Source organism: Melanerpes formicivorus, unplaced genomic scaffold (genome assembly GCF_026170545.1).
Source record: "Melanerpes formicivorus ecotype bairdi unplaced genomic scaffold, bMelFor1.0.p_v2 SCAF_1, whole genome shotgun sequence".
NCBI classification, from domain to species: domain Eukaryota; kingdom Metazoa; phylum Chordata; class Aves; order Piciformes; family Picidae; genus Melanerpes; species Melanerpes formicivorus.
Window position 1 is genome coordinate 67,144,504 of NW_027142353.1, and position 25,652 is coordinate 67,170,155.

Here is a 25,652-nt window from a genome sequence, read left to right on the forward strand (position 1 = left end):
ATGCCTGCAGCCCTAACAAGGGTTGTGAAATCGCTGAACTCTGACTGAGCAGAGGTCATCTAAAAGAAATCTTGGTCCAGCAGTTTTAATAAAGGGAAGGAGCACTGAAGGCAGCAAGGTTTGGCTTCTTTCTTTTTTCTCCTCATGCAGAAAGCTGTCTGGTTTTTGCATCTTTCACTCAGCCAAAGGATTTCTGGTGGATAAAAGTGATTACAGAAAGAGAAAGAAGAGAAAAGGAGAGGAGACTCGAGGAGAGGAGACTCGAGGAGAGGAGAGGAGAGGAGACTCGAGGAGAGCAGACTCGAGGAGAGGAGACTCGAGGAGACTCAGGAGGAGGGGAGGGGAGGGGAGGGGAGGGGAGGGAAGGGAAGGGAAGGGAAGGGAAGGGAAGGGAAGGGAAGGGAAGGGAAGGAAGAGAGGAAGGGAAGGGAAGGGAAGGGAAGGGAAGGGAAGGGAAGGGAAGGGAAGGGAAGGGAAGGGAAGGAAGGGAAGGGAAGGAAGGGAAGGGATAGGGAAGGGAAGGGAAGGGAAGGAAGGGAAGGGAAGGGAAGGGAAGGAAGGAAGGAAGGGAAGGGAAGGGAAGGAAGGGAAGGGAGAGGAAAAGAAAAGAGGAAAAGAAAAGAGGAAAAGCAAAGAAAAGAAAAAAGAAAAGCAAAGAAAAGCAAAGAAAAGCAAAGCAAAGAAAAGCAAAGCAAAGCAAAGAAAAGAAAGCAAAGAAAAAGCAAAGAAAAGCAAAGAAAAGCAAAGAAAAGCAAAGAAAAGCAAAGAAAAGCAAAGAAAAGCAAAGAAAAGCAAAGAAAAGCAAAGAAAAGCAAAGAAAAGAAAAGAAAAGAAAAGAAAAGAAAAGAAAAGAAAAGAAAAGAAAAGAAAAGAAAAGAAAAGAAAAAGAAAATATAAAAGAAAAGAAGAAGGAGAGGAGACTCGAGAAGAGGGAAAGGGGAGGAGAGGAGAGGAGAGGGAGAGGAGAGGAGAGGAGAGGAGAAGAGAGGAGGAGAGGAGAGGAGAGGAGAGGAGAGAGAGGAGAGGAGAGGAGAGGAGAGGAGAGGAAGAGGAGAGGAGAGGAAGAGGAGAGGAGAGGAGAGGAGAGGAGAGGAGAGGAGAGGAGAGGAGAGGAGAGGAGAGGAGAGGAGAGGAGAGGAGAGGAGAGGAGAGGAGAGGATGAAGGAGAGGGGAGGAGAGGAGAGGAGAGGAAGGAGAGGAGAGGAGAGGAGAGGAGAGGAGAGGAGAGGAGAGGAGAGGAGAGGAGAGGAGAGGAGAGGAGGAGGAGAGGAGAGGAGAGGGACAAGGAGAGGAGAGGGACAAGGAGAGGGGAGAGGGAATTGTTTGTGGTACAACCAATCTGAGTTCCTTATCTCTCCAATGGAATCGTGTAGAATTACCTTTATTTTCTTTTCACACCCAGTAGTGATTTATTTACATTTTGCTACTTTTCTCCTCAAGATCTGTGAAAAAAAATGTAAAGGCATAGATTAAAACTCCGGCAGTAGGGTTAGTGCTGCATTCACTGAGGAGTCAGAGACAAAGGTGTAGTTATCCTGGTCTGACTGCCAGTGGAGGGGGTGGAAAGTCGCCACACTGCTTCAGTGTGCTTCGGATCATTATCTCTAGGTGGGGAGGAGCAGGCACAGAGTACTCTGTGGGCCTGCCACAGCAGCCTTGGTTTGTGGGGGAATCTCTCTTTCAAATGAAAGCCCTGGCTGTGCAAGGGCAAACTCAGCATGCGATGGGCAAGAAGAAGTGATGCCTGGAGAGTGTGGGGCTGTCTGTGCCCCAAGGAAAGACACTCTCTAGAATAAATGGCTTTAATAAAGCAACAGTGTTTACTTTTCCTGTGCTGCAGCAGAACACAGAGCACCTTCATGAAAGGTCCTGGAGGTTAAATAAACTACACTTAGTCAAATACCTTACAGTTAGAACCCAGGGCTGGAGATCAAGTCCTTGCTGTTCTCCTGGGTGTAATAAATCCTGCGGCTTGTTCCTTTACAAGTTGTATCCCTAATGATAAAAGGCAAGCAAATGAAAGGCTGATAATGCACTTCCAGTGTCTGAAGTGTCTGAAGAAGAAAGCTGGGGGAGGGACTTTTGAGGCTGGTCAGGGAGTGATAGGACTGGGGGGGAATGGAAAAAAACTGAGGAGTGGGTAGATTCAGACTGGATGTTAAGAAGAAGTTCTTCCCTATGAGGGTGGTGAGAGACTGGCACAGGTTGCCCAGGGAGGTGGGGGAAGCCTCATCCCTGGAGGTTTTTAAGGCCAGGCTGGATGGTGTGGCTGTGAGCAACCTGCTGTAGTGTGAGGTGTCCCTGCCCGTGGCAGGGGGGTGAACTACTCTCAGAATAGAACAGAAGAGAATTAACCAGGTTGGAAAAAACCTCAGAGATCATCAATTCCAACCTATAACCCAACAGCATCTAATCAGCTAAAACCATGGCATTAAGTGCCTCATCCAGTCCTCTTCCTAAACACCTCCAGGGATGGGGACTCTACCACCTCCCTGGGCAGCACATCCCAATGGCCAGTCTCTCTTTCTGGGAAGAACTTTCTCCTCACCTCCAGCCTTAAACTTCCCCTGGCACAGCCTGAGACTGTGTCCTCTTGTTCTGGTGCTGGTTGCCTGGGAGAAGAGACCAACCCCCACCTGGCTACAACCTCCCTTCAGGGAGTTGTAGATGATCCTTAAGGTCCCTTTCCAACTCTAAAAATTAAGATAGGATAGGATAGGATAGGATAGGATAGGATAGGATAGGATAGGATAGGATAGGATAGGATAGGATAGGATAGGATAGGATAGGATAGGATAGGATTAGGATAGGATAGGATAGGATAGGATAGACCAGGTTGGAAAAGACCTTTGAGATCATCAAGTCCAACCTATCAGCCAACACCATCTAATCAACTAAACCATGGCACCAAGCACCCCACCCAGTCTCTTCCTAAACACCTCCAGTGATGGTGACTCCACCACCTCCCTGGGCAGCCCATGATTCTAAGTAAGACTGACATGGCAGCACAGGTATGAGGGGGGTTGGATGTTCTGATGATCTTTCATCCCTGAGGTTTCTCACTCAAAAGGTGTTGGGCATGAACTGATCCTAGCAGCTGCAGCGCATGCCCAGAGGGGTCCAGCACAGACCTATTTTCAGGCCTTCTCTTTTCAAACATGAGTTTTGTTTACTCTTTTCCTTCCTAAGTGGCAAGATGATGACTAATTAAATGAGGCTATGTCCTGTAGATTTGATGGTAGCAGCCTGCTGTAATAATTTCTGACCTTTAAGCCAGCCAGAGCTGGGTTGTTTGTTTTGTTTGCTTTTGTCTTCCTGTGGACCCTTTCTACTGTGCAGCCTGCTCCCTAAAATGTTCCCCCTTGTTCCAGATTGAAGGGAGTATTTTAGCCTGGTCCCTGCTTGCAGAGGCTAAGTTCCCATTGGATACAAAACAAAAATAATGGTCTGGGCTTCACAGATTAGGAAGGTGTTGAGTTGCTGCAAGGTGTCCAGAGGAGGGCAACAAAGCTGGAGAGGGATTTGGAGCACAGCCCTGTGGGGAGAGGCTGAGGGAAGCTGGGAGAAAAGGAGGCTCAGAGGAGACCTTCTTGCTCTCTACATCTCCCTGAAGGGAGGTTGTAGCCAGGTGGGGGTTGGTCTCTTCTCCCAGGCAACCAGCAGCAGAACAAGAGGACACAGTCTCAAGCTGTGCCAGGGAAGGTATAAACTGGATGTTAGGAAGAAATTCTTCATGGAAAGAGAGATTGGCCTTTGGAATGTGCTGCCCAGGGAGGTGGTGGAATCACCATCCCTGGAGGGTGTTTAGGAAGAGACTGGATGGGGTGCTTGGTGCCATGGTTCAGTTGATGAGATGGTGTTGGGTGATAGTTTGGACTCGATGATCTTGAAGGTCTCTTCCAACCTGGTTTTATTCTTATTCCATTCTATCTAATTCATTGGATTGTTAATGGGGATATAGAGTGGAGGCATAAAGAGTTGTTTCTTTTCTTCTTCTGCTGCTTCTGCTTGAAAATTCCTCTCTTTCTCTTCCATAGCCTTGCCATGAAGTCTCTGGTTTGACTACTGGGTGAGGTAAGGGGAAGGTGGGAGAGAGTTGGGGGAAGAGGTGAATGGTCCCCTTGGATTGGTGTGAGAGACTGGCACAGGCTGCCCAGGGAGGTGTAGAAGCCTCATCCCTGGAGGTTTTTGCAGCCAGGCTGGATGTGGCTGTGAGCAACCTGCTGTGGTGTGAGGTGTCCCTGCCCATGGCAGGGGGGTTGGAACTGGCTGATCCTTGAGGTCCCTTCCAAACCTATGATTCTGGTGATTTCTTGTGTGGTTTATCCATTGTAAATACATGTAAATATTGCATAATTTGGACATATTTATTGCATTTCATATTTTGAGATTTTAGTTGGATTGTAAATACAGCTTCATTTGCTTCCAAACCTTATGAGCTGGCCTGGCAATTTATTTTGGGGCAATTTTGCAGCCCAGCAAGCCAGTCACATCCTGGGCTGCAGCAAGAGAAGCACAGCCAGCAGGGCAAGGGAGGTGATTCTCTCCCTCTGCTCCACTCTGGTGAGACCCCATCTGGAGTACTGTGTCCAGTTCTGGAGCCCCTATTACAGGAAGATTTGGAGGTGCTGGAAGGTGTCCAGAGAAGGGCCATGAGGATGAGCAGAGGGCTGGAGCTCCTCTCCTATGAGGACAGATTGAGGGCCTTGGGGCTGTTTAGTCTGCAGAAGAGAGAGGCTCCCAGGTGACCTCATTGTGGCCTTCCAGGATCTGAAGGGGACCTACAAGAAAGCTGGGGAGGGACTTTTGAGGGTGTCAGGGGGAGTGACAGGACTGGGGGGAAAGGAACAAAACTAGCAATGGGTAGGATTCAGATTGGATGTTAGGAAGAAGTTCTTCCCCAGGAGGGTGGTGAGAGCCTGGCACAGGTTGCCCAGGGAGGTGGTGGAAGCCTCCTGCCTGGAGGTTTTTGCAGCCAGGCTGGATGTGGCTGTGAGCAACCTGCTGTAGTGTGAGGTGTCCCTGCCCATGGCAGGGGGGTTGGACCTGGCTGATCCTTGAGGTCCTTTCCAACCCTGACAATTCTATGATTCTATGATTTTCTCCCAATTACTGGGGCCTGGGGGTGTTTGGGGGGGAGGGGTGGGGTGGGTATTTCCTCAACCCACCACACCTCTCGTTTTGGTTTGACAAAGATCCCTGCTTGCCCACATTCTAGGCTTTAGCTGCAGGCCAGTCCTGGTTTCTGGACGCTGGGGAAGGCTGTGGGAAGGGGAGAGCAGCAGGGCTGTGTTTTTCCACACAGTCTGTTACGGTAACAAGCCCTCCCCCGCAGTGTTTGCTGACAGATGTTCAAGGCTTGTGGGGGGGGAGAAAAAAAAACCCAACAGAGTACAAAATGCTTTCAGCTGATAGCTGCACCACCACCTTTGAAATGAGTGTTAGTTCCAGGCTCCTGAGCTCATGAGGGCAAGGAAATGGCAGGAGGGAAGCATGAACTGGGCAACAAGGGAGAAGAACAGGATGGCAAAAAGAAAACCCTTGGTGCTGACAGAGCTGAGAAATGTGATAGCTCCTGGGCAGTGCTGGGGTAAGAGAGAAAAACCCAACAGAAGGTCATAGAATCAATAAGGTTGGAAAAGACCTCAAAGATCATCAAGTCCAACCTGTCACCACACGACCTCATGACTACTAAACCATAGCACCAAGTGCCACGTCCAATCCCCTCTTGAACACCCTCCAGGGATGGTGACTCCACCACCTCCCTGGGCAGCACATTCCAATGGCCAATTACTCTTTCTGGGATGAACTTTCTCCTCACCTCCAGCCTAAATTCCCCAGGCACAGAGACCAACCTCCACCTGGCTGCAACCTCCCTTCAGGCAGTTGCAGACAGCGATTAAGGTCTTCCCCTAGAGCCTCCTCAGTGAAAGTGCTGTGCAGCAGTGACATTCAAACAACTGTTAGTGTGTCTTTGGAATTAAACCACCACCTAGGTCCAAACTTCCCAGCAGGTCTTCTTGGACATACACACCCAGCAGATCATTTCACCTGAGTGTGTGAGGCAACCTCTGCTGGAACTGAGCCACTGGCTGAGCAAGCCACAGCACGTAGTGAATAGAAAGTGAGGGAGCTGGGATTGTTTAGCCTGGAGAAGAGGAGGCTCAGGGGTGACCTTATTGCCCTCTACAACTACCTGAAGGGTGGTTGTAGCCAGGAGGGAGTTGGCCTCTTCTCCCAGGCAACCAGCACCAGAACAAGGGGACACAGTCTCAAGCTGCGCCAGGGGAGGTTCAGACTCGAGGTGAGGAGGAAGTTCTCACCGAGCGAGTCATTCGGCATTGGAATGGGGTTGCCCAGGGAGGTGGTTGAGTCATCGACCCTGGAGGCGTTCAAGGGGAGATTGGACGTGGCACTTGGTGCCATGGTCTAGTCATGGGGTCCTGCGGTGTCAGGTTGGACTCGATGATCCTCGAGGTCCTTTCCAACCTAGGTGATACTGTGATACTGTGATACTGTGCATGTCCCTGCTCACTGCAGGGGGCAGGACAAGTCTGGTGAGGAGAGCTGAGGGAGCTGGGGGTCTTCAGACTGGAGAAGAGGAGACTTAGAGGGGACCTTATCCCTCTCTGTAATTACCTAAAAGTAAGTTGTAGTCAGGTGGGGCTCAGGCTCTTCTCCCAGGCAGCTTGTGACAGGACAAGAGGGAATGGCCTTAAGCTGTGCCAGGGGAGGTTTAGGTGGCTGTTAGGAAGCACTTCCTGACAGAAAGGCTGATGAGGCACTGGGATGGGCGTGCCAGGGAGGTGGTGCAGTCGCCATCCCTGGAGGTGTTCAAAAAGGGATTGGACGTGGCACTTGCTGGCCATGGTTTAGCTGATGTGGTGGTGTTAGGTCCTAGGCTGGCTTGGATGATCTCAGAGGTCTTTTCCAGCCTCAATTATTCTGTGATACTGTGACCTTCAAGGGTCCCTTCCAACCCAAAGCATTCTCTGGTTGCATAATTGCCTGGCAGAAGCTGCAGATGGATGTCCTGTCTCAGGCATCGGGAGGGCATCTGTGAGGCACAGGCCATGCTGGGGGGTTGGGAGGGGGGGTTGGGATGTGAACCTGTGTTTTTGTGGAGCCTGTACAGCTTGTCCTGTAACCTGAGCTAGATTGTATAGCCCTGCTTTGGCCGGGGAGGTTGGACTCAATGGTCCCTTTGGGGCCCTGTGATCCTGCCCCGGGCAGTAGGAATTCAGCGTGCAAGGTCCAGATCATCAGGGACAAACTTGCAGAGGTGGACAAAACCACCAAGCTTTTTGAGTCCTGCTAATGACAGTGGGGAATTAGGCAAGCAATCAGTGTGAACATGAGGGCACTGCATGTACTAGGCATGCCAGCAGTCTTCAGCTTGCTTCTGAATTCCTGGTCCTCAGCTGGTTTCACATCTGGCATAGCCTGAGCTTTTTCTTTGAGGCTGCTAAAGCACATCCAGCTGTAGCCCAAGCAACTGGAGCATGCTAGGGAGGATTCATCTAGAGCAGTGAGACTTCTTGTTGTTGCCAGTGTGCTTGGGTTTGGCTTTTCATGAGGGTGACAGAAGTATGTGTGTAGGGACTGGAAATCCTGGGAGTGTATCCATTTCAACACGCTGTTGGAAGGGGTTTCTCTGCTTGTGGGCAGACTGTAACAGCAATGAGGATAATTCCTTTCTGTCCTTGCTTCCTTCTTTCTCCTGTTGCAAGCAAGCAGGAGGGACTGGAAAGACTATTCATGGCCTTTCTCAAAATTCCCCTTGCCTTGCCTTGCCTTCTTTCCCCTCGTTTTGCCAGCTCAGATATCCTATTAAACAGTAAAAGTGCTTATTTAATCTGAGGTTCAAAGTAAAACTAGCTGTGCTATCACCTTGTACATAGCCCTATCTTCCCTCCCAGCGTGGAGTACCTGTTTACTCACTGCAAATGTTGCAGGGAGTTTTATGTCTACTTTGGGGGAAAATAGGAAAAAAAAGGGGGGGGGGGAGAAGAAAGGGGAGAAAAAATAAAAAAGAAAGAGAAAAAAATAAAAAAGAAAGAGGAAAAAAGATAAAAATAGGAAAAAAGAAGAAAAAAGAAAAACAAAGAGGAAAAAAAAGAGAGAACAATAAAAGAAAGAAAAAAGAGGGAAGAGAGAAGAAACAAGAAAAAAAACAGAAAAAAGAAAAAAGAAAGAAGAAAAAAAAGAAAGAGGAAAATAAAAAAGAGAAGAAAAATGAAAAAAGAAAAAGACAAAAAAGAAAAAAGAGCAAAGAAAAAAAAGAAAATAAAAAAGAGGAAAGAAAAAAAGAAAAAAGGAAAAAAAGGAAAAAAAAAAAAGAAAGAAGGAAAAAGAAAGAGAAAAAGAAAAAAGAGAAGAAAAAAAGAAAAAAGAAGCAAGAAAAAAGAAAGGGAAAAAGAAAAAAAGAAAAAAGATAAAAAAGAGAAAAAAAGAAAAAAGAAGCAAGAAAAAAGAAAGGAAGAAGAAAAAAAGATAAAAAAGAGAAAAAAGAAAGTAAAATAAGAGAAGAAAAAAGGAAAACAGAAAAAAAGAAAAAAATGAAAAAAGAAAGAGAAAAATAAAAAGAGAATAAAAAAGAAAAAAAGAAAAAAAGAAAAAAAAGAAAAAGAAAAAAGAGAAAAATAAAAAAGAGAAAAAAGAGAGAGAAAAAAGAAAAAAGAGAAGAAAAAAGAAAAAAGAAACCAGAAAAAAAAAGAAGAAAAAAGAAAAAAAAAAAAGAAAAAAGATGAAAAAAAGAAAAAAAAAAGGATAAAGAAAAAAAAAAAGAAAAAAGAAAGGGAAAAAACAAAGGAAAAAACCAAGAAAAAGAGAAAAAAAGAAAAGAAAAAAGAAAAATAAAAACAAGAAAAATAAGAAAAAATAAGAAAATTTTTAAAAAAGGGAAAAAAAAAAGAAATGAAAGCATGAATCATTTTCCCACCAAGCAGAAGAATGAGGGGGGATTCAATATATGCTTATCAATATCTGAGGGCTGGGGGTCAGGAGGGAGGGGACAGGCTCTGCTCACTTGCTCCCTGGGATAGGACAAGGAGGCAATGGGATGGAAGCTGCAGCACAGGAGGTTCCACGTCAACACAAGGGGGGATTTCTTCACTGTAAGGGTCACAGAGAGCACTGGAACAGGCTGCCCAGAGGGGCTGTGGAGTCTCCTTCTCTGGAGCCTTTCAAGGTCTGTCTGGATGCTCTCCTCTGTGATCTGAGCTAGATTGTACGGTCCTGCTCTGGCAGGGGGGTTGGACTCGATGATCTCTTTGGGTCCCTTCCAACCCCTGACATCCTGTGATCCTGTGATCCTGTGAAGGGACCTCGAAAGCTCATCCAGTCCAACCCCCCTGCCAGAGCAGGATCACCTAGAGCAGATCACACAGGAACACATCCAAGTGGGTCTTGAATAACTCCAGAGAGGGAGACTCCACAACCCCCCTGAGCAGCCTCTTCCAGTGCTCTGTTCCCTCATGTTTCCATGGCACTTCCTTGACATTGTCTGTTTAGAGGGGCACATATTAGTCTCTTCACTGCTATGCTGGAAGATTAATTAATTCAATGAAAGTTATCAATGTATGCGGTGGGTTTGGGTTGTTGTTTTTATTTTCCCTATGGGCAGCACTTCTTGCAAGTAACATTGTCTGAAAGGCAGACAGGTGGTTTCCTTTTCTACTGATGAATCATCTGGCCAGTTGAGTAGACTGAACTAATGGGAATTCCAGTAGCCTGAGCCTTTATGCCAGAGATAAAGTGGGAGAGGAGAGAATGATAGGATTGTAGAATGGTGATAGAATCATAGAGTCACAGAAGGATAGAATGGTAGAATCAATAAGGTTGGAAAAAACCTCAGAGATCATCAAGCTCAACCTATCACCCAACACGCTCATCACTAACTAAACCATGGCACCAAGCGCCACATCCACTCTCCTCCTAAAGAACTCCAGTGATGGGGACTCCACCACCTCCCTGGGCAGCATCATTCCAATGGCCAGTCTCTCTGGGAAGAAATTCCTAACATCCAGCCTAATCCTCCCCTGGCACAGCTTGAGACTGTGTCCTCTTGTTCTGGTGCTGGTTGCTTGGGAGAAGAGACCAACCCCCCACCTGGCTACAACCCGCCTTCAGGGAGTTGTAGACAGCAAGAAGGTCTCCTCTGAGCCTCCTTTCTCCAGGCTAAGCAACCCCAGCTCCCTCAGCCTCTCCTCCCAGGGCTGTGCTCCAAACCCCTTCCCCAGCCTCATTGCCCTTCTCTGGACACATTAAAGAGTCTCAATGTCCTTCCTAAAGTGAGGGGCCCAGAACTGGGGCACAGGACTCAAGGTGTGGCCTAACCAGTGCTGAGCACAGGGTACAATGACTTCCCTACTCCTGCTGGCTACATTATTCCTGATACAGGATCGGATGCCATTGGCTTTCTTGGCCACCTGGGCACACTGCTGGGCTCATGTTCAGCCTACTGTCAACCACGATAGAATGATAGAATCATAGGATCACAGAATGATCTGGGTTGAAGGGACCTCCAAAGGTCATCTAATCCAACCCCTCTGCAGTCAGCAGGGACATCCCCAACTAGATCAGGCTGCCCAGAGCCCTGTTGAGCCTCACTTTGGGTATCTCCAGGAATGAGGCCCCAACCACCTCCCTGGGCAACCTCTTCCAGCTTTCCCCCACCCTCATGGTGAAGAGCTTCTTGCTAACATCCAGTCTAAATCTTCTCTTCTCCAGTTCAAAGCCATTGCCCCTCCTGATGGAATCCTTAGTGGGTAACAGCAACAAAGTTTTCCCAGGGGGTGCTGGAGGAAGAATGTCTCAGAATGGAGAAAGAATAAGTACAGTTTCCATGATTTATGCCATTTGCTCTGCAAGCATAATGTGTAGAGCAGAACTTTGGCAGGTGTTAATCAGTGTATTTGTCTTTGCCCCAGTAGAGCTGCTTCAGCTCACACCAGCTGAGAATCTGGCTCTGTGTATTAAGTACAATAAAAGTGGCTCTGGCTTCCTGATCTTTTGTAGAGTAGACACACAAAACTGTTCACTCTTGAGCTTGTGGGCTTGAAAAGCAATCTCACTCCTCAGTGTTGGCAGCAGGCTGGAGAAATGGGGGACATGGTGTGCTGAGTTCCTGGGTAGAAGAAATGTTTTCTTTCAAACCATAACGACCTTTTTGGCCACCTGAAGGAATATGTTCAAGCTTCCCTTGGCAAGTGAAGGTGGGATGCTAGCCAGATACTACATGAAGTCTTTGAAGATGGAGGGAATAACAAAAGAAGTGGGGGGAGGAAATTAAAGAGGAAAATGTTTTTTATTCCCAGATGTTGTGGCTAAGGGGTAACCACTGGAACAGGCTGCCCAGGGGGGTTGTGGAGGCTCCCTCTCTGGGGATATTCAAAACCTATCTGGATGCATTCCTCTGTGATCTGCTCTAGGTGATCCTGCTCTGGCAGGGGGTTTGGACTGGAGGATCTTTTGAGGTCCCTTCCAGCTTTGAAATTCTGTGATTCTGTGATTTATGCCTCTGCTTTGGATCAGAAGCACAAATTGACATCACAACAGAATTAACCAGGTTGGAGAAGACCTTCGAGATCATTGAGTCCAACCTGTCACCCAACACCATCTAATCAACTAAACCATGGCACCAAGTGCCTCATCCCAGTCTGTTTTACACACTTCCAGGGATGGTGACTCCACCACCTCCCTGAGCAGCACATTCCAATGGCCAATTACAGAATGGAATGGAATGGAACGGAACGGAACAGAAGAGAATAGAATAGAATAGAATAGAATAGAATAGAATAGAATAGAATAGAATAGAATAGAATAGAATAGAATAGAATAGAATGAGCCAGGTTGGAAGACACATTTGAGATCATTGAGTCCAATCTATCACCCAACACCATCTGATCAACTAAACCATGGCACCAATCACGCCATCCAGTCTCATCCTAAACACCCTCCAGGGATGGTGACTCCACCACCTCCCTGGGCAGCACATTCCAATGGCCATTCTCTCTTCTGGGAAGAGAACTTTATCCTCACCTCCAGCCTAAACTTCCCCTGGCTCAGCTTGAGACTGTGTCCTCTTGTTCTGGTGCTGGTTGCCTGGGAGAAGAGACCAACCCCCACCTGGCTACAACCTCCCTTCAGGTAGTTGTAGACAGCAATAAGGTCTCCCCTGAGCCTCCTCTTCTCCAGGCTAAGCAAGCCCAGCTCCTCAGCCTCTCTCACAGGGCAATGCTCCAAACCCCTCCCCAGCTTTGTTGCCCTTCTCTGGACACCTTTCAGCATCTCAACATCTTTCCTAAACTGAGGAGCCCAGAACTGGACACAGGACTCAAGGTGTGACTGTGATCCATCACAATTAATAGATTGCTTTGACTGCTCAGTAGCACAGAAGCTATGTTTGGTTTCTACATGGCCACAGGGTTTTAAAGCAGGTCCACTTTGCTGCCAAGAATGGCTCCAGGTGGTGTTCCTTCTTTGGAAGATGGTGTACCCTATAATAGGTAATCCATTGAAACCCTGCCCAATATTCCTGGCAAAGCAGGGAGGAGACAGGACACAATTTGGGGGAAGAAATGAGAGATTCCTGGAGAAGACAGGAACATTGTTTTGGCAGAAAGGATCCAGCTGCACATGTGTATTAGCAATAGAAACTCCCATTGGCAAAGAGCTGTTCTCAGAAGGAAAAATTAGAGTGAAAAAGTAGGGAGGAGGTGGAGGGAAATTGAGGAGCTACAGAAATACACATGTGCTGCTTGTTTTCCTGATCCTTAAACTTCATTTAAAGAAGAGAAGAGGAGAGGAGACTCGAGGAGACTCGAGGAGACTCGAGGAGAGGAGAGGAGAGGAGAGGAGAGGAGGGGAGGGAAGGGGAGGGGAGGGAAGGGAAGGGAAGGGAAGGGAAGGGAAGGGAAGGGAAGGGGAAGGGAAGGGAAGGGAAGGGAAGGGAGGGAAGGGAAGGGAAGGGAAGGGAAGGGAAGGGAAGGGAAGGAAGGGACAGGGAGAGGGAAGGAAGGGGAGGGAAGGGGAGGAGAGGGGAGGGGAGGGGAAGGAAGGGAGAGGAGACTCGAGGAGAGGAGACTCGAGGAGGGGAGACTCGAGGAGGGGGAGGGGAGAGGAGGGGGAGGGGAGGGAAGGGAAGGGAAGGGAAGGGAAGGGAAGGGAAGGAAGGGAAAAGGGAAGGGAAGGGAAGGGAAGGGAAGGGAAGGGAAGGGAAGGGAAGGGAAGGGAAGGGAAGGGAAGGGAAGGGAAGGGAAGGGAAGGGAAGGGAGAGGAAGGAAGGGGAGGGAAGGGGAGGAGAGGGGAGGGGAGGGGAAGGGAGGGGAAGGAAGGAGACTCGAGGAGAGGAGAGGAGACTCGAGGAGAGGAGAGGAGAGGGAGACTCGAGGAGAGGAGAGGAGAGGAGACTCGAGGAGAGGAGGGGAGGGGAGGGGAGGGGAGGGGAGGGGAGGGGGAGGGGAGGGGGAGGGGAGGGGGAGGGGAGGAGGAGAGGAGAGGAGAGGAGAGGAGAGGAGAGGAGAGGGAGAGGAGAGGAGAGGAGAGGAGAGGGAGAGGAGAGGAGAGGAGAGGAGAGGAGAGGAGAGGAGAGGAGAGAGGAGAGGAGAGGAGAGGAGAGGAGAGGAGAGGAGAGGAGAGGAGAGGAGAGGAGAGAGAGGAGAGGAGGAGAGGAGAGGAGAGGAGAGGAGAGGAGAGGAGAGGAGAGGAGAGGAGAGGAGAGGAGAGGAGAGGAGAGGAGAGGAGAGGAGTGAGGAGAGGAAGCTTTATACATAATAGATTTGGGGGGTAAAGTATGTGAAAGCCTGATGAGTATGAATGTCAAAGTCTGGTGTCCACTGACTGAACGCTTGGATGTTGCAATTGCTTGCTTTGGAAGCGATCCACTTGAGTATACAGAGCACACTATTTTAAAGATCAGAGCCCTCCTTAACAAGCAATATTTTCTTACCCATGGAGTTTATTCCATCAGAGTGATCTTTAAAAAGATATTTTTCTGGTTTCAGAGTTTGACCTGAACTCCTAAATAGTTTCCATTATGTCCAGTGACCTCATTCTTAGCAGATTTTACAGGTCAGTGGTGAATTAAGCAGCCAGCTTCCTGCTAATTAATCCTGCTTAGTTAAAGAACTGTTAGACTGCATTATCTTACACCTGTTAAAAGGAAGTTTTTCACAGGACTGGGCACCAGATTACTGCTGTGAATGACAACCCTCCATCCAACTTTGCCATCCAGAAAGGTAGAAGGGCAGGAAAAAAGAGGTTGGCACACAAAAGCCAGATTGTACTTCAGTGTTTGCCCATCACATGAATGACCAGAGTTATTCCAGCAGCCAGAGGGCTTTAAAACTACACAGCCCTCCAAGTCTTCCCTGCCTAGCAAGGAGGGGAGACCTCACACATTACTCTCCACAACTGCCTGAAAGGAGTCACCATCCCTGGAGGTGTTCAGGAGGGGATTGGACGTGGCACTTGGGTGCCATGATCTAGTCGTGAGGTCTGTGGTGACAGGTTGGACTCGATGATCCTTGAGGTCTCTTCCAACCTTGGTGATTCTGTGAATTCTGTGAAAGGACATTGTAGAGAGGCTGCTGCTGGTCTCTTCTCATAGGTAATTAGTGACAGAACAAGAGGGAATGGCCTCAAGCTGCCACTGGGTAGGTTTAGACTGGACATCAGGAAACATTTTTCAGGTCAAGAGTGGCCAGGCCTTGGAATGTGCTGCCCAGGGAGGTGGCTGAGTCCCCAAGCCTGGCTGTGTTTCAAGGTGGTTTGGATGTGGTGCCTGGGGCTATTTTATTTGTTTTAACTGCAATATGCAGGCTTTAGCCTAAAAAAGTCTCTGCTGCATTTCAGTGTGAATCCATGCATATATATGCCTAGCAGCCTGCAGTTACATGTGACTCAGAAAGGGCTCCCAAAATGAAATGAGAACAATGAGGCTTTACCTTGGGGTAAGCACCAGTGGACTAACACCAGAAGAGCAACTGGATCACAACACCTCCTGCTCTTCAGTCTCTGAAGGAGAAGCCTGAGCTGCTGCATTGCCTCACTGAAGAGCAGATTCCTCCAGATGCACTGCAACTCACAGCACTAAAGAAACAGAGGGCTAGGGTGATAGAATCATAGAATCATGGAATAGTTAGGCTTGGAAGGGACCTCCAGGATCATCCAGTTCCAACCCCCATGCCACGGGCAGGGACAACTCACACTAGGTCAGGTTGGTGCTGGTCTCTTCTCACAGGGAATTAGTGACAGAACAAGAGGGAATGGCCTCAAGCTGTGACTGGGTAGGTTTAGACTGGACATCAGGAAACATTTTTTCAGGTCAAGAGTGGCCAGGCCTCGGAATGTGCTGCCCAGGGAGGTGGCTGAGTCCCCAAGCCTGGCTGCGTTTCAAGGTGGTTTGGCTGTGGTGCTTGGGGCTATGGTTTAGGGGTGATGCTTGCAGAGCAGGGTTCTGGCTTGCACTTGGTGATCCTGAGGGTCTTTTCCAACCTGAATGAATCTGTGATTCTGTGAATTTTGGTGTGCCAGAGTCAAGAGCCCTTGTCAGAAACCCAAGCCCCTCGTTGGTGTGGGCTGCAGATGGAAGAGGGGAGACAAAGCAACAGAGTATTTGCATACGGAGTCCTTGTTTTACTCCAGAGCGGCAGCGGCCTGGCAGAGCTGGAAGCTGCTGTGTGGCAGGAAGCCTCTATCAACCCAGCTGATAATGAGATTGCACAGCTTGCTACAACTGTGAGGCCCCCAAAGAGGCCTTTTTCTTTTTTAATGTCAAGTTTAGAAATCAATAGGTTGCATTAAAACATAATGGAAGGTGAGCCCTTGTGGAAAATACCTCTGAGTACACAGAAGGGAAGGGGCACTCAATAGCTGTAAAGCAGACAGCAGCAATGAAGGGAGGTTTGTAGCCAGGTTGGTCTCTTCTCCCAAGCAGCCAGCACCAGAACAAGAGGACACAGTCTCAAGCTGTGCCAGGGGAGGATTAGGCTGGATGTTAGGAAGAAGTTCTTCCCAGAAAGAGAGATTGGCCATTGGGATGTGCTGCCCAGGGAGGTGGTGGAGTCACCATCGCTGGAGGTGTTTAGGAAGAGACTGGATGAGGCACTTGGTGCCATGGTTTAGTTGATTAGATGGTGTTGGGTGATAGGTTGGACTCAATGATCTCAAAGTTCTCCTTCAACCTATTCTATTCTATTCTATTCTATTCTATTCTATTCTATTCTATTCTATTCTATTCTATTCTATTCTATTCTATTCTATTCTATTCTATTCTATTCTATTCTATTCCATTCCATTCCATTCCATTCCATTCCATTCCATTCTATTCTATTCTATCTCTTCAGCTACACTACTAAATTAACATAGAAGAACAGTCCTGCACATTGAGATCAGCTTGGAATGGATTTCAAAACAGTGCTGGTCTCCAAACAAACTGCCTCTTGTAAGTGGAACTTTCTTCTGCCCTGAACTGCATTTGCATTTGAATTAGCAGACTGTAACTTGGACCCATTCAAACAGTTTAACAGCACTGGCAGTGCCTGTTCCTGGACACCGTTTAACACACTAGCATAACAGTTGATGTGTTTCAAAGATCCCTAAAACTGGATAAATTTCATCAGTCCAAGTGACCTTTCCTTGTTCCACTGTCAAAGATGAGATGCTTATGTCTCAGTGAACACAAATGGCAATGCAGTAATTCCAGGGGATTGCAATTACCTGATATTTACTCACCCGCTCTAAAGAATGTGCATTTTTTGACATGAACTTCTGAGAAACATTAAAATATTAAAAGTGTGCCAGACAGAATGGAATGGAATAGAACAGAACAGGTTGGAAAAGATCTGAGAGATCATCAAGTCCAACCTATCACCCAGCACCATCTAATCAATTAAACCACGGGCACCAAGTGCCTCATCCAGCCTCCTCTTAAACACCTCCAGGGATGGTGACTCCACCACCTCCCTGGGCAGCACATTCCAATGGCCAATCTCTCTTTCTGGGAAGAATTTCTTCCTAACATCCAGCCTAAGCCTCCCCTAGCACAGCTTGAGACTGTGTCCTCTTGTTCTGGTGCTGCTTGCCTGGGAGAAAAGACCAACCCCACCTGGCTACAACCTCCCTTCAGGTAGCTGTAGAGAGCAAGAAGGTCTCCCCTGAGCCTCCTCTTCTCCAGGCTAAGCAACCCCAGCTCCCTCAGCCTCTCCTCACAGGGGCTGTGCTTCAAACCCCTCCCCAGCTTTGTTGCCCTTCTCTGGACACCTTCTAGCACCTCAACATCTTTCCTAAACTGAGGGGCCCAGAACTGGACTCACGGTGTGGCCTAAGCAGTGCTGATTCCAGGGGCAGAATGATTTCCCCGCTCCTGCAGGCCAGGATGCCATTGGCCTTCTTGGCCCCCTGGGCACACTGCTGGCTCATGTTCAGCCTACTTTCAACCAGTATCCCCAGGCCCCTTTCTGCCTGGCCGCTCTCCAGCCACTTCATTTCCCAATACTCTCAAAACTTCCACAGAACAGTCTCCTTAACCTTCCTCACGGCTCACACACTTACCGCAGCAGTACTTCAGCATCATGGTAGCCTATGGGATGAACTGGAATTGTTGGGAGACCTACCCCATTGGCCTTGTCTACTCGGTAGGTGTATTCTGAAAGCAAAAGACAGGAGTTTTCATATTTAAAACTCTCAGGAGGAATCACAGAATCATAGAGTCATAGAATCAATAAGGTTGGAATAGACCTCAGAGATCAAGTCCAACCTATCACCCAACACCTCAGGACTAACTAAACTGTGGCTTCCTCTTGTTCTGGTGCTGGTTGCCTGGGAGAAGAGACCAACCCCCACCTGGCTACAACCTCCCTTCAGGTAGTTGTAAAGAGTAATAAGGTCTCCCCTGAGCCTCCTCTTCTCCAGGCTAAACAATCCCAGCTCCTTCAGCCTCTCCTCATAGGGGTTGTGCTCAAGCCCTCCCTCTTCTTGGGCCTCCCTCAGATATACTGCCTTAAGTGCTGGTATGAGGGTTCTTACTGCACTTCAGTCAAAGTGATCTGGGTTATGTGCTAAATGAAACAGCTTTGGCAGAGCTCAGATAAATAACTGAGAAAGCATGAGGTAAAGGTGATGAATCAGTGGGCAATGTTCATCTTCTCAGAAGAAGCTTCAGCTGCAGCCAGGGTGACCTAAGTTCCAACATGAAAGATCTCAGCATTGCCAGTAGTAGCTCTTGTGGAGGGGAAGCAGCCCAAACCCTGCAGAAAGGAGATCTCTAAAAGCAAAGAAACCTGTAAGCCATGCAGGCTGGCTCCTTGCTGACTAGGGCTTCAGATGTCAAATAACTGTGTTATGATCTCTGGGCTAACTTGGGTATGTCTTGTGAAGTGAAGCACCCCAGCACTGTACTGTGTGGCTCCCTTATCCCCTCACCTTCTGTCATCTATTTACAGAAGTAACCTACTAATGTGAAGTGCTGAGCTGCCCCTTTTAAGCACAGAAATACCAACAAGAAAAAATGTACTTTGTTCCAAGGAAAAGAACATCCCCATTACCTCTTTCCTGAATCTAGACTGTCAGAAGCCTGACTTCTCCAGCATCACTCACCTTTTGCAGGATAACCTGCTGTCAGAGGGTCTCCTGCCCCATTCAGGTTTAATACATTTCCACGCTGGGCTCCTCCACCTGGAAGGTTCCAGCCATTTGGATAGGGGATCTACTCCTGGGGCACAGTAGTCAGCAGGGTCAGAGTACAGAATAAGTCCCTTGGCACCTGCCAGTTCAGCATTCTTCACCTGCAAAGCATGTCTACAGTCCCTATCCAGTCCTTCATAGCTTGGCAGCAGAGTTCAAGGGGCAGATGAAAGTAGTATCAATTACAGTGATTAATCCTTAGGGCCTTTTACAATGCTTGGGATAAGTAAAAGAGCCACAACTGTCTCAAAGCATAACGTTTCCCAAAAAACATATATGCAGATGTCAGGGTCCATATGAGAGTAAAAGGTTTGCTGTTGCTTGGAATTTTACCTAGGAGATAACTGCAGCAACACAGAAAACATCCTCCAAAGTATTACTGCATACCATGAGTTTGTATTCTGTCATCTAGACCAGCAAAATCAACTCAGTTGAAACATACACCTCATAGATGGTACAAAATGTAATCACATTGCTGCAGCCTTACCTTCAGTAAGGCATTTATTTACCTTATTTACCTAAATGGTCTCTGCAACATATCTGAGTTCAGACTACACAGGAAGATTACCTTGGGAGAGCTTGAAACTCTCTGGCTATGAACAAGACTAACTTCAAAGAAGAGAAGAGGTTCGGTTTAGAGAGGTTTGGTTTGGAGAGGAGATGTTCAGAGAGGAGAGGTTCGGAGAGGAGAGGAGAAACTCAGAGAGGAGAGGAGAGGTTTAGAGAGGTTCAGAGAGGAGAGGATCAGAGAGGAGAGGTTCAGAGAGGTTCGGAGAGGTTCGGAGAGGAGAGGGAGAAAACTCAGAGAGGAGAGGAGAGGTCAGAGAGGAGAGGAGAGGTTCAGAGAGGAGAGGTTCGGAGAGGTTTGGAGAGTTCGGAATGGAATGGAATGGAAGTAGAGTAGAGTAGAGTAGAGTAGGTAGAGTAGAGTAGAGTAGAGTAGAGTAGAGTAAAATAGGAATAGGAAGAGAAGAGAAGAGAAGAGAAGAGAAGAGAAGAGAAGAGAAGAGAAGAGAAGAGAAGAGAAGAGAAGAGAAGAGAAGAGAAGAGAAGAGAAGAAGAAGAGAAGAGAAGAGAGAGAGAGGAAGAGAAGAGAAGAGAAGAGAAGAGAAGAGAAGAGAAGGAGAGAAGAGAAGAGAAGAGAAGAGAAGAGAAGAGAAGAGAAGAGAAGAGAGAGAGAGTAGAGTAGAAGAGAATAGAGTAGAGTAGAGTAGAGTAGAGTAGAGTAGAATAGAATAGAATAGAATAGAATAGAATAGAATAGAATAGAATAGAATAGAATAGAATAGAATAGAATAGAATTAACCAGGTTGGAAAAGACCTTTCAGATCGAGTCCAACCTACCACCCAACACCATCTAATCAACTAAACCATGGCACCAAGTGCCCTCATCCAGTCTCCTCTGAAACACCTCCAGTGATGGGTGACTCTAGGCTTATTATGACAGCAGAACTGCCCCACATGCTGTTTTGATCTTACAAAGTGTTGTTGTGCAACTTTATTCTTGTGTAGTGCTGGTTGGTAGAGAGTGAAAGCAAGCAAATGTATGTCACTCTGACAGTCCAATCTGTTTTGCTACTGGAAATGACAATGATGCATAGTGACTGCATGACAACTAACCCTCAGCAGTTTTAAATTTGGGGTATTTGAATTCAGAAATAACATAGCTTCTTTTGGGAAATACAGTACTTGCCTTCATCCTCCATCCTATTCTTGCACACCATTAGGAAGTCAGAAAATGACAGTTCTGCAGACTTTACACAGGCTATTTGAATTCTTCAGTACATAAACAAAACTAGACATTAGTAAGAATGAATATACCACCCCTTAGTGTCAATGAGGGCAGGTCATTTCCACACCACAGTATCTTTAAGAGTGGTAAACAAGTTAGCATTATCTGACCTAGAATTGATTTCCATGTCACTTTTCACTGGTGAAAACTAGTATGTTGTAAACCAGTGAGTGACCCACTTAAAAGCACGCAGAAGATTATGCAATAGAGTTGTAGAGAGCAATAAGGCCTCCCCTGAGCCTCCTCCAGGCTAAACAAACCCCAGCTCCCTCAGCCTCTCCTCACAGGGCCTGTGCTCCAGACCCCTCCCCAGCCTCGTTGCCCTTCTCTGGACACGTTCAAGTGTCTCAATGTCCTTCTTAAATTGAGGGGCCCAGACCTGGACACAGGACTCAAGGTGTGGCCTAACCAGTGCTGAGCACAGGGAACAATGACTTCCCTGCTCCTGCTGGCCACACTATTCCTGATGGCAGGCCCAGGATTGCATTCGCCTTCTTGGCCGCCTGGGCACACTGCTGGCTCATGTTCAGCCTACTGTCAAGCAGTACCCCCCAGGTCCCTTTCTGCCTGGTTGCTCTCCAGCCACTCTGACCCCAGCCTGTAGCTCTGCATATGTACATATCAAACATATATTTCAGATCTTCTACTAAAGAATAATTTCTGTACACAGCTCTATAAAAACTCAGCTATGCTAAAATCTTCAGAGCACTTTAGGGGAGTGTTTCTGTTTCTTGAAATCAGCTGAAGGACAGCACAAGTAACATTTTAATATAGAGGCAATTACCTTGTTTCCCTCTGAAGATCTTCCCATATCTGGCAATAACAATCTTTCCTGTGCAGTTAATTCCCATTGTACGCTCTAGCAGGAAGAAGTCCTCAGTGCGGCCATAATTCACATACACTAATTCACCCTGAGAGAAAGAGGTACAAGTTGAAACCACAGCATCCATAAGCATGTCAGAAGGACTCCCAGGTCTTTTTCCACAGGGCTTCTTTCCATCAGGTCAGCCCAAACAGGAGGTTATTCCTCCTTAGGTGCAGTACCCCAATATCCGCCCTTGTTGAATTTCAGATGGTGTTGGGTGATAGGTTGGACTTGATGATCTCAAAGGTCTTTTCTAACCTGGTTAATTCTATTCTATTCTATTCTATTCTATTCTATTCTATTCTATTCTATTCTATTCTATTCTATTCTATTCTATTCTATTCTACTCTACTCTACTCTACTCTACTCTACTCTACTCTACTCTACTCTACTCTACTCTATTCTCTGCCCCAGTCTCCAGCCTGTCCAGGTCACACAGGATGGCAGCACAGACTTTTGGTGTGTCAGCCACCCCCCCCAGTTTTGTGTCCTAAGCAAACTTGCTGAGGGTACACTCTATTCCTTCATCCAGGTCACTGATTAATATATTGAACAGGACTGGACCCAATACTCACCCCTGGGGAACACCACTTGTAATGGACCTCCAACTAGACTCTGTGCCACTGACCACTCTCTGAGCTCTATCTTTCAGCAGTTTTCAATCCACCTCACTGCTCATTCATCTAACCCACAGTTCCTAAGCTTGCCTGTGAGGATGCTGTCAGAGATGGTGTCAAAAGCCTTGCTGCAGTCAAGACAGACAATGTTCACTGCCCCTCCCCTCATCTATCCATCCAGTCATGCACTCACAGAAGGCTATTTCTACTTGTGTTTTTTCCTACTGCATTACCTCAGGCACTCCTTGGGCTGAAAATGCACTGTAGGGTGGCACCACACCATTAACATCCTCATATCCTGGAGGAGGAGGCTCAGACAATGATGTGTTGAAAATCTAGTGGAAAGGGAAAACAAAAGAAAACTAGGCAATATGGCAAAGAAGTACAGTCTGCTCAGGCATTTCACATGTATCTGCAATTTAAAGTACTATACTTTTAGAACTCTCTATGAGGAGTGGCCAAAACTTTGGCAAGCACTGAGTACGCTTTCTAGCATGCTGGTTCAATTTGTGACCTTGCAAAACTTCATCTCTGCTCCTCACAAGGAATCCTGCTGAAATAAACACAGACTCCCTTAAGGTGGTCTCAGTGCAGCAGGGTAAGAACAGGTTAGACCACAGTGGTAAAAAATGTTTTGCATTCTGCTCATCCCCTTGAGCCTCTAGGTGTACTAGAGCCAGTCTGTAATGAACAGCTGTAACTTGTGAGAGCACATCCTGAGGTCTTAAACTCGGGATCTTCAAGAAACTGATGAAGCACAATCACCAATATATTGGATAATGAATCCACACCAGTTATGGAATGGAATGGAATGGAATGGAATGGAATGGAATGGAATGGAATGGAATGGAATAGAATAGAATAGAATAGAATAGAATAGAATAGAATAGAATAGAATAGAATAGAATAGAATAGAATAGAATAGAATAGAATAGAATAGGTTGGAAAAGATCCTTGAGATCATCAAGTCCAACCTATCACCCCAACACCACCTAATCAACTAACCCATGGCACCAAGCATCCTATCCAGTTCTCTTCCTAAACACCGTCCCTGGAGGCGTTCAAGAGGGAATTGGACGTGGCACTTGGTGCCACGTCATGAGGTCTGTGTTGATAGGTTAGACTCGATGATCCTCGAGGGTCTCTTCCAACCTTAGTTATACTGTGATACTGTGATACTGTGTGATACCTCCAGTGATGGTGACTCCACCACCTCCCTGGGCAGCACATCTCCAAAGGCCAATCTCTCTTTCTGAGGAGAACTCTCTTCCTAACATCCAGCCTAAACCTCCCCCTGCTGCAGTTTGAGACTGTGTCCTCTTGTTCTGGTGCTGGTTGCCTGGGAGAGAGACCAACCATCACCTGGCCACAACCTCCTCTCAGGTAGCTGTAGAGAGCAATAAGGTCTCCTCTGTGCCTCCTCTTCTCCAGGCTAAGCAACCCCAGCTCCCTCAGCCTCCCCTTACAGGGCTGTGCTCAAGGGCTCTCCCCAGCTTTGTTGCCCTTCTCTGGACACGTTCCAGCATCTCAACATCTTTCCTAAACTGAAGAGCCCAGAACTGGACACAGGACTCAAGGTGTGGCCTAATGACCTCCCATGTTGACCATGGTTGCTTTCCTCATTCTAAATAACAAACTAATTTAAAAATTAATAATTAAATTACCTAAAGCCATTTTCCTTACATAATTCTCCTTTACTCCATGTATGTCAGTCTGTTAGATGAAATCAGGGCAATTAGTACTTCTTGCATATACATTGTGAGGCAAATATACAAAATACCAAAGTAAACTGGAACCCCTAATTTCTGTGTGCTTTGGATGAGGTCCAACATCACTACCAGAGCAGAGCAGAGCAGAGCTTTCCTTTCCAGGCTTCCTAGGAGTATGAAGGTGATTTTAGTCCCTAGTTGCAAAATATGGTGTTTCCTGTACCTCATTTCCATGCTCGTCAATTACTGAGATGTAGTTGGGCTTAGATTCATCCGGGTAAGAGAGCAAGACATCATAATGAACCAGCTGAACAGAATCCAAACCAAACTCCTTCCACTCAGCTTGGATTTGCTGTGCCAGATGCAGATTCTCCTCTGTTCCTGCCAGGTGAGGAACCCGTGTAAAATTGCTAGAGAAAAAGAAGTAACAAGTCAAGAAGATCAGACATTGTAGCTCATAATCAGAATTAATCTAAGCCTAACTGGAAATCAACCTCCTACAGATGACTAGGTGAACCCAGACTCAATGATGACCCAGGGTCCCCTGCATCTATGCTTTGCCTGTCTTAAAGTTTAGGTAAAAGTTTTTGTTCTGTCCTGAGCTATTTTTTTTCCCTTTTGTATCTTCCTTGCAGTGCTGCTTAGCGAGACTTTCACAATGCCATCAGCTGTGGGGTCTTGTCCTTGCTTTATTCCTCATCTCCTGAGTGACCTTAGGCCAATCACTCCTATGCATAATGAGACTGACCTTCCTTGAGAAGTGATAAAACAACTGAGTATAATTATCTTTGTGTATTCCATTTAGAAATGTGCATAATCACTCTGATCTCTACTTGTAGTTAACTGGATATTCTCCTTGGATCCCCACTACTTTAATTAAGTTTGGCATAAATACTAATGCAGCTAGAAGTTCACTCTGAGTGTGTCTTGTTGGCAAATGAGGGTGAGTTCACAGTGATTTCCAAAGAAGGAACAGAAAAATTCAGTAGCTTGCAACTTAAAAGTCATGCAGTGTGAATAAGAAGCAGTGAAAGGTGCCATAAATAGCAAGCAACCTATTGTCTGAAAAAGCAGATTGTCCAGACCACTGAGAAAGCTCTGTGCTGAAGTGAGATGAAGAAGCTCCCAGCTGAATGACATTGACACCATGAAATCCTCATCCTGTCGTATGACCCTGCCAGCAGCAACACCACACAGAAGCGTGTGTCCTATCAGCTGGTATTGATGAAGGAAACTGGGTCTTCAATAAGGAAAGGGTGGGAAGGTTGGGGAACATTGTGATTCCTGTGTTGAGGTGAGAACAAAGCCATCTAACAAAGCACTTCTGAAAGAACTATACATTTCAGATAGGAATTAGAATTAGAATTAGAATTAGAATTAGAATTAGAATTAGAATTAGATTTTAGAATTAGAATTAGAATTGGAATTGGAACTGGAACTGGAATTGGAATGGAATGGAATGGAATAGAATGCAAATGAGGAATGGAATGGAATGGGAATGGGAATGGAATGGAATGGAATGCGAATGAGGAATGGAATGGAATGAGAATTAGAATGGAATGGAATGGAATGGAATGGAATGGAATGGAATGTGAATGAGGAATGGAATGGAATGAGAATTAGAATGGAATGGAATGGAATGGAATGGAATGGAATGTGAATGAGGAATGGAATGCGAATGAGGAATGGAATGGAATGGAATGAGAATTGGAATGGAATGGAATGGAATGGAATGGAATGGAATGGAATGGAATGGAATGGAATGGAAAAGACCAGGTTGGAAGAGACCTTCAAGATCATCAAGTCCAACCTATCATCCAACACCATCTAATCAACTAAACCATGGCACCAAGCACCCCATCCAGTCTAGAATAGAATAGAATAGAATAGAATAGAATAGAATAGAATAGAATAGAATAGAATAGAATAGAATAGAATAGAATAGAATAAGGGAGGGATCTACAATGATCATCTAGTCCAAC

The 25,652-nt window shown here is 46.7% G+C and overlaps 1 protein-coding gene across 1 annotated transcript in view; it reads right to left on the reverse strand.

Annotated features, from left to right (window-relative positions):
* The window catches only part of NAALAD2 (N-acetylated alpha-linked acidic dipeptidase 2), a 79,394-nt gene that overhangs the window by 50,723 nt on the left and 3,019 nt on the right, over positions 1-25,652 (reverse strand). Inside the window, exons 3-4 of the mRNA XM_068145771.1 lie at positions 23,894-24,080; positions 22,195-22,296 (exon numbers count right to left, since the gene is read on the reverse strand). Of these exons, the coding sequence (XP_068001872.1) occupies positions 22,195-22,296; positions 23,894-24,080 (289 nt within the window). The remainder of the gene's footprint in view (positions 1-22,194; positions 22,297-23,893; positions 24,081-25,652) is intronic.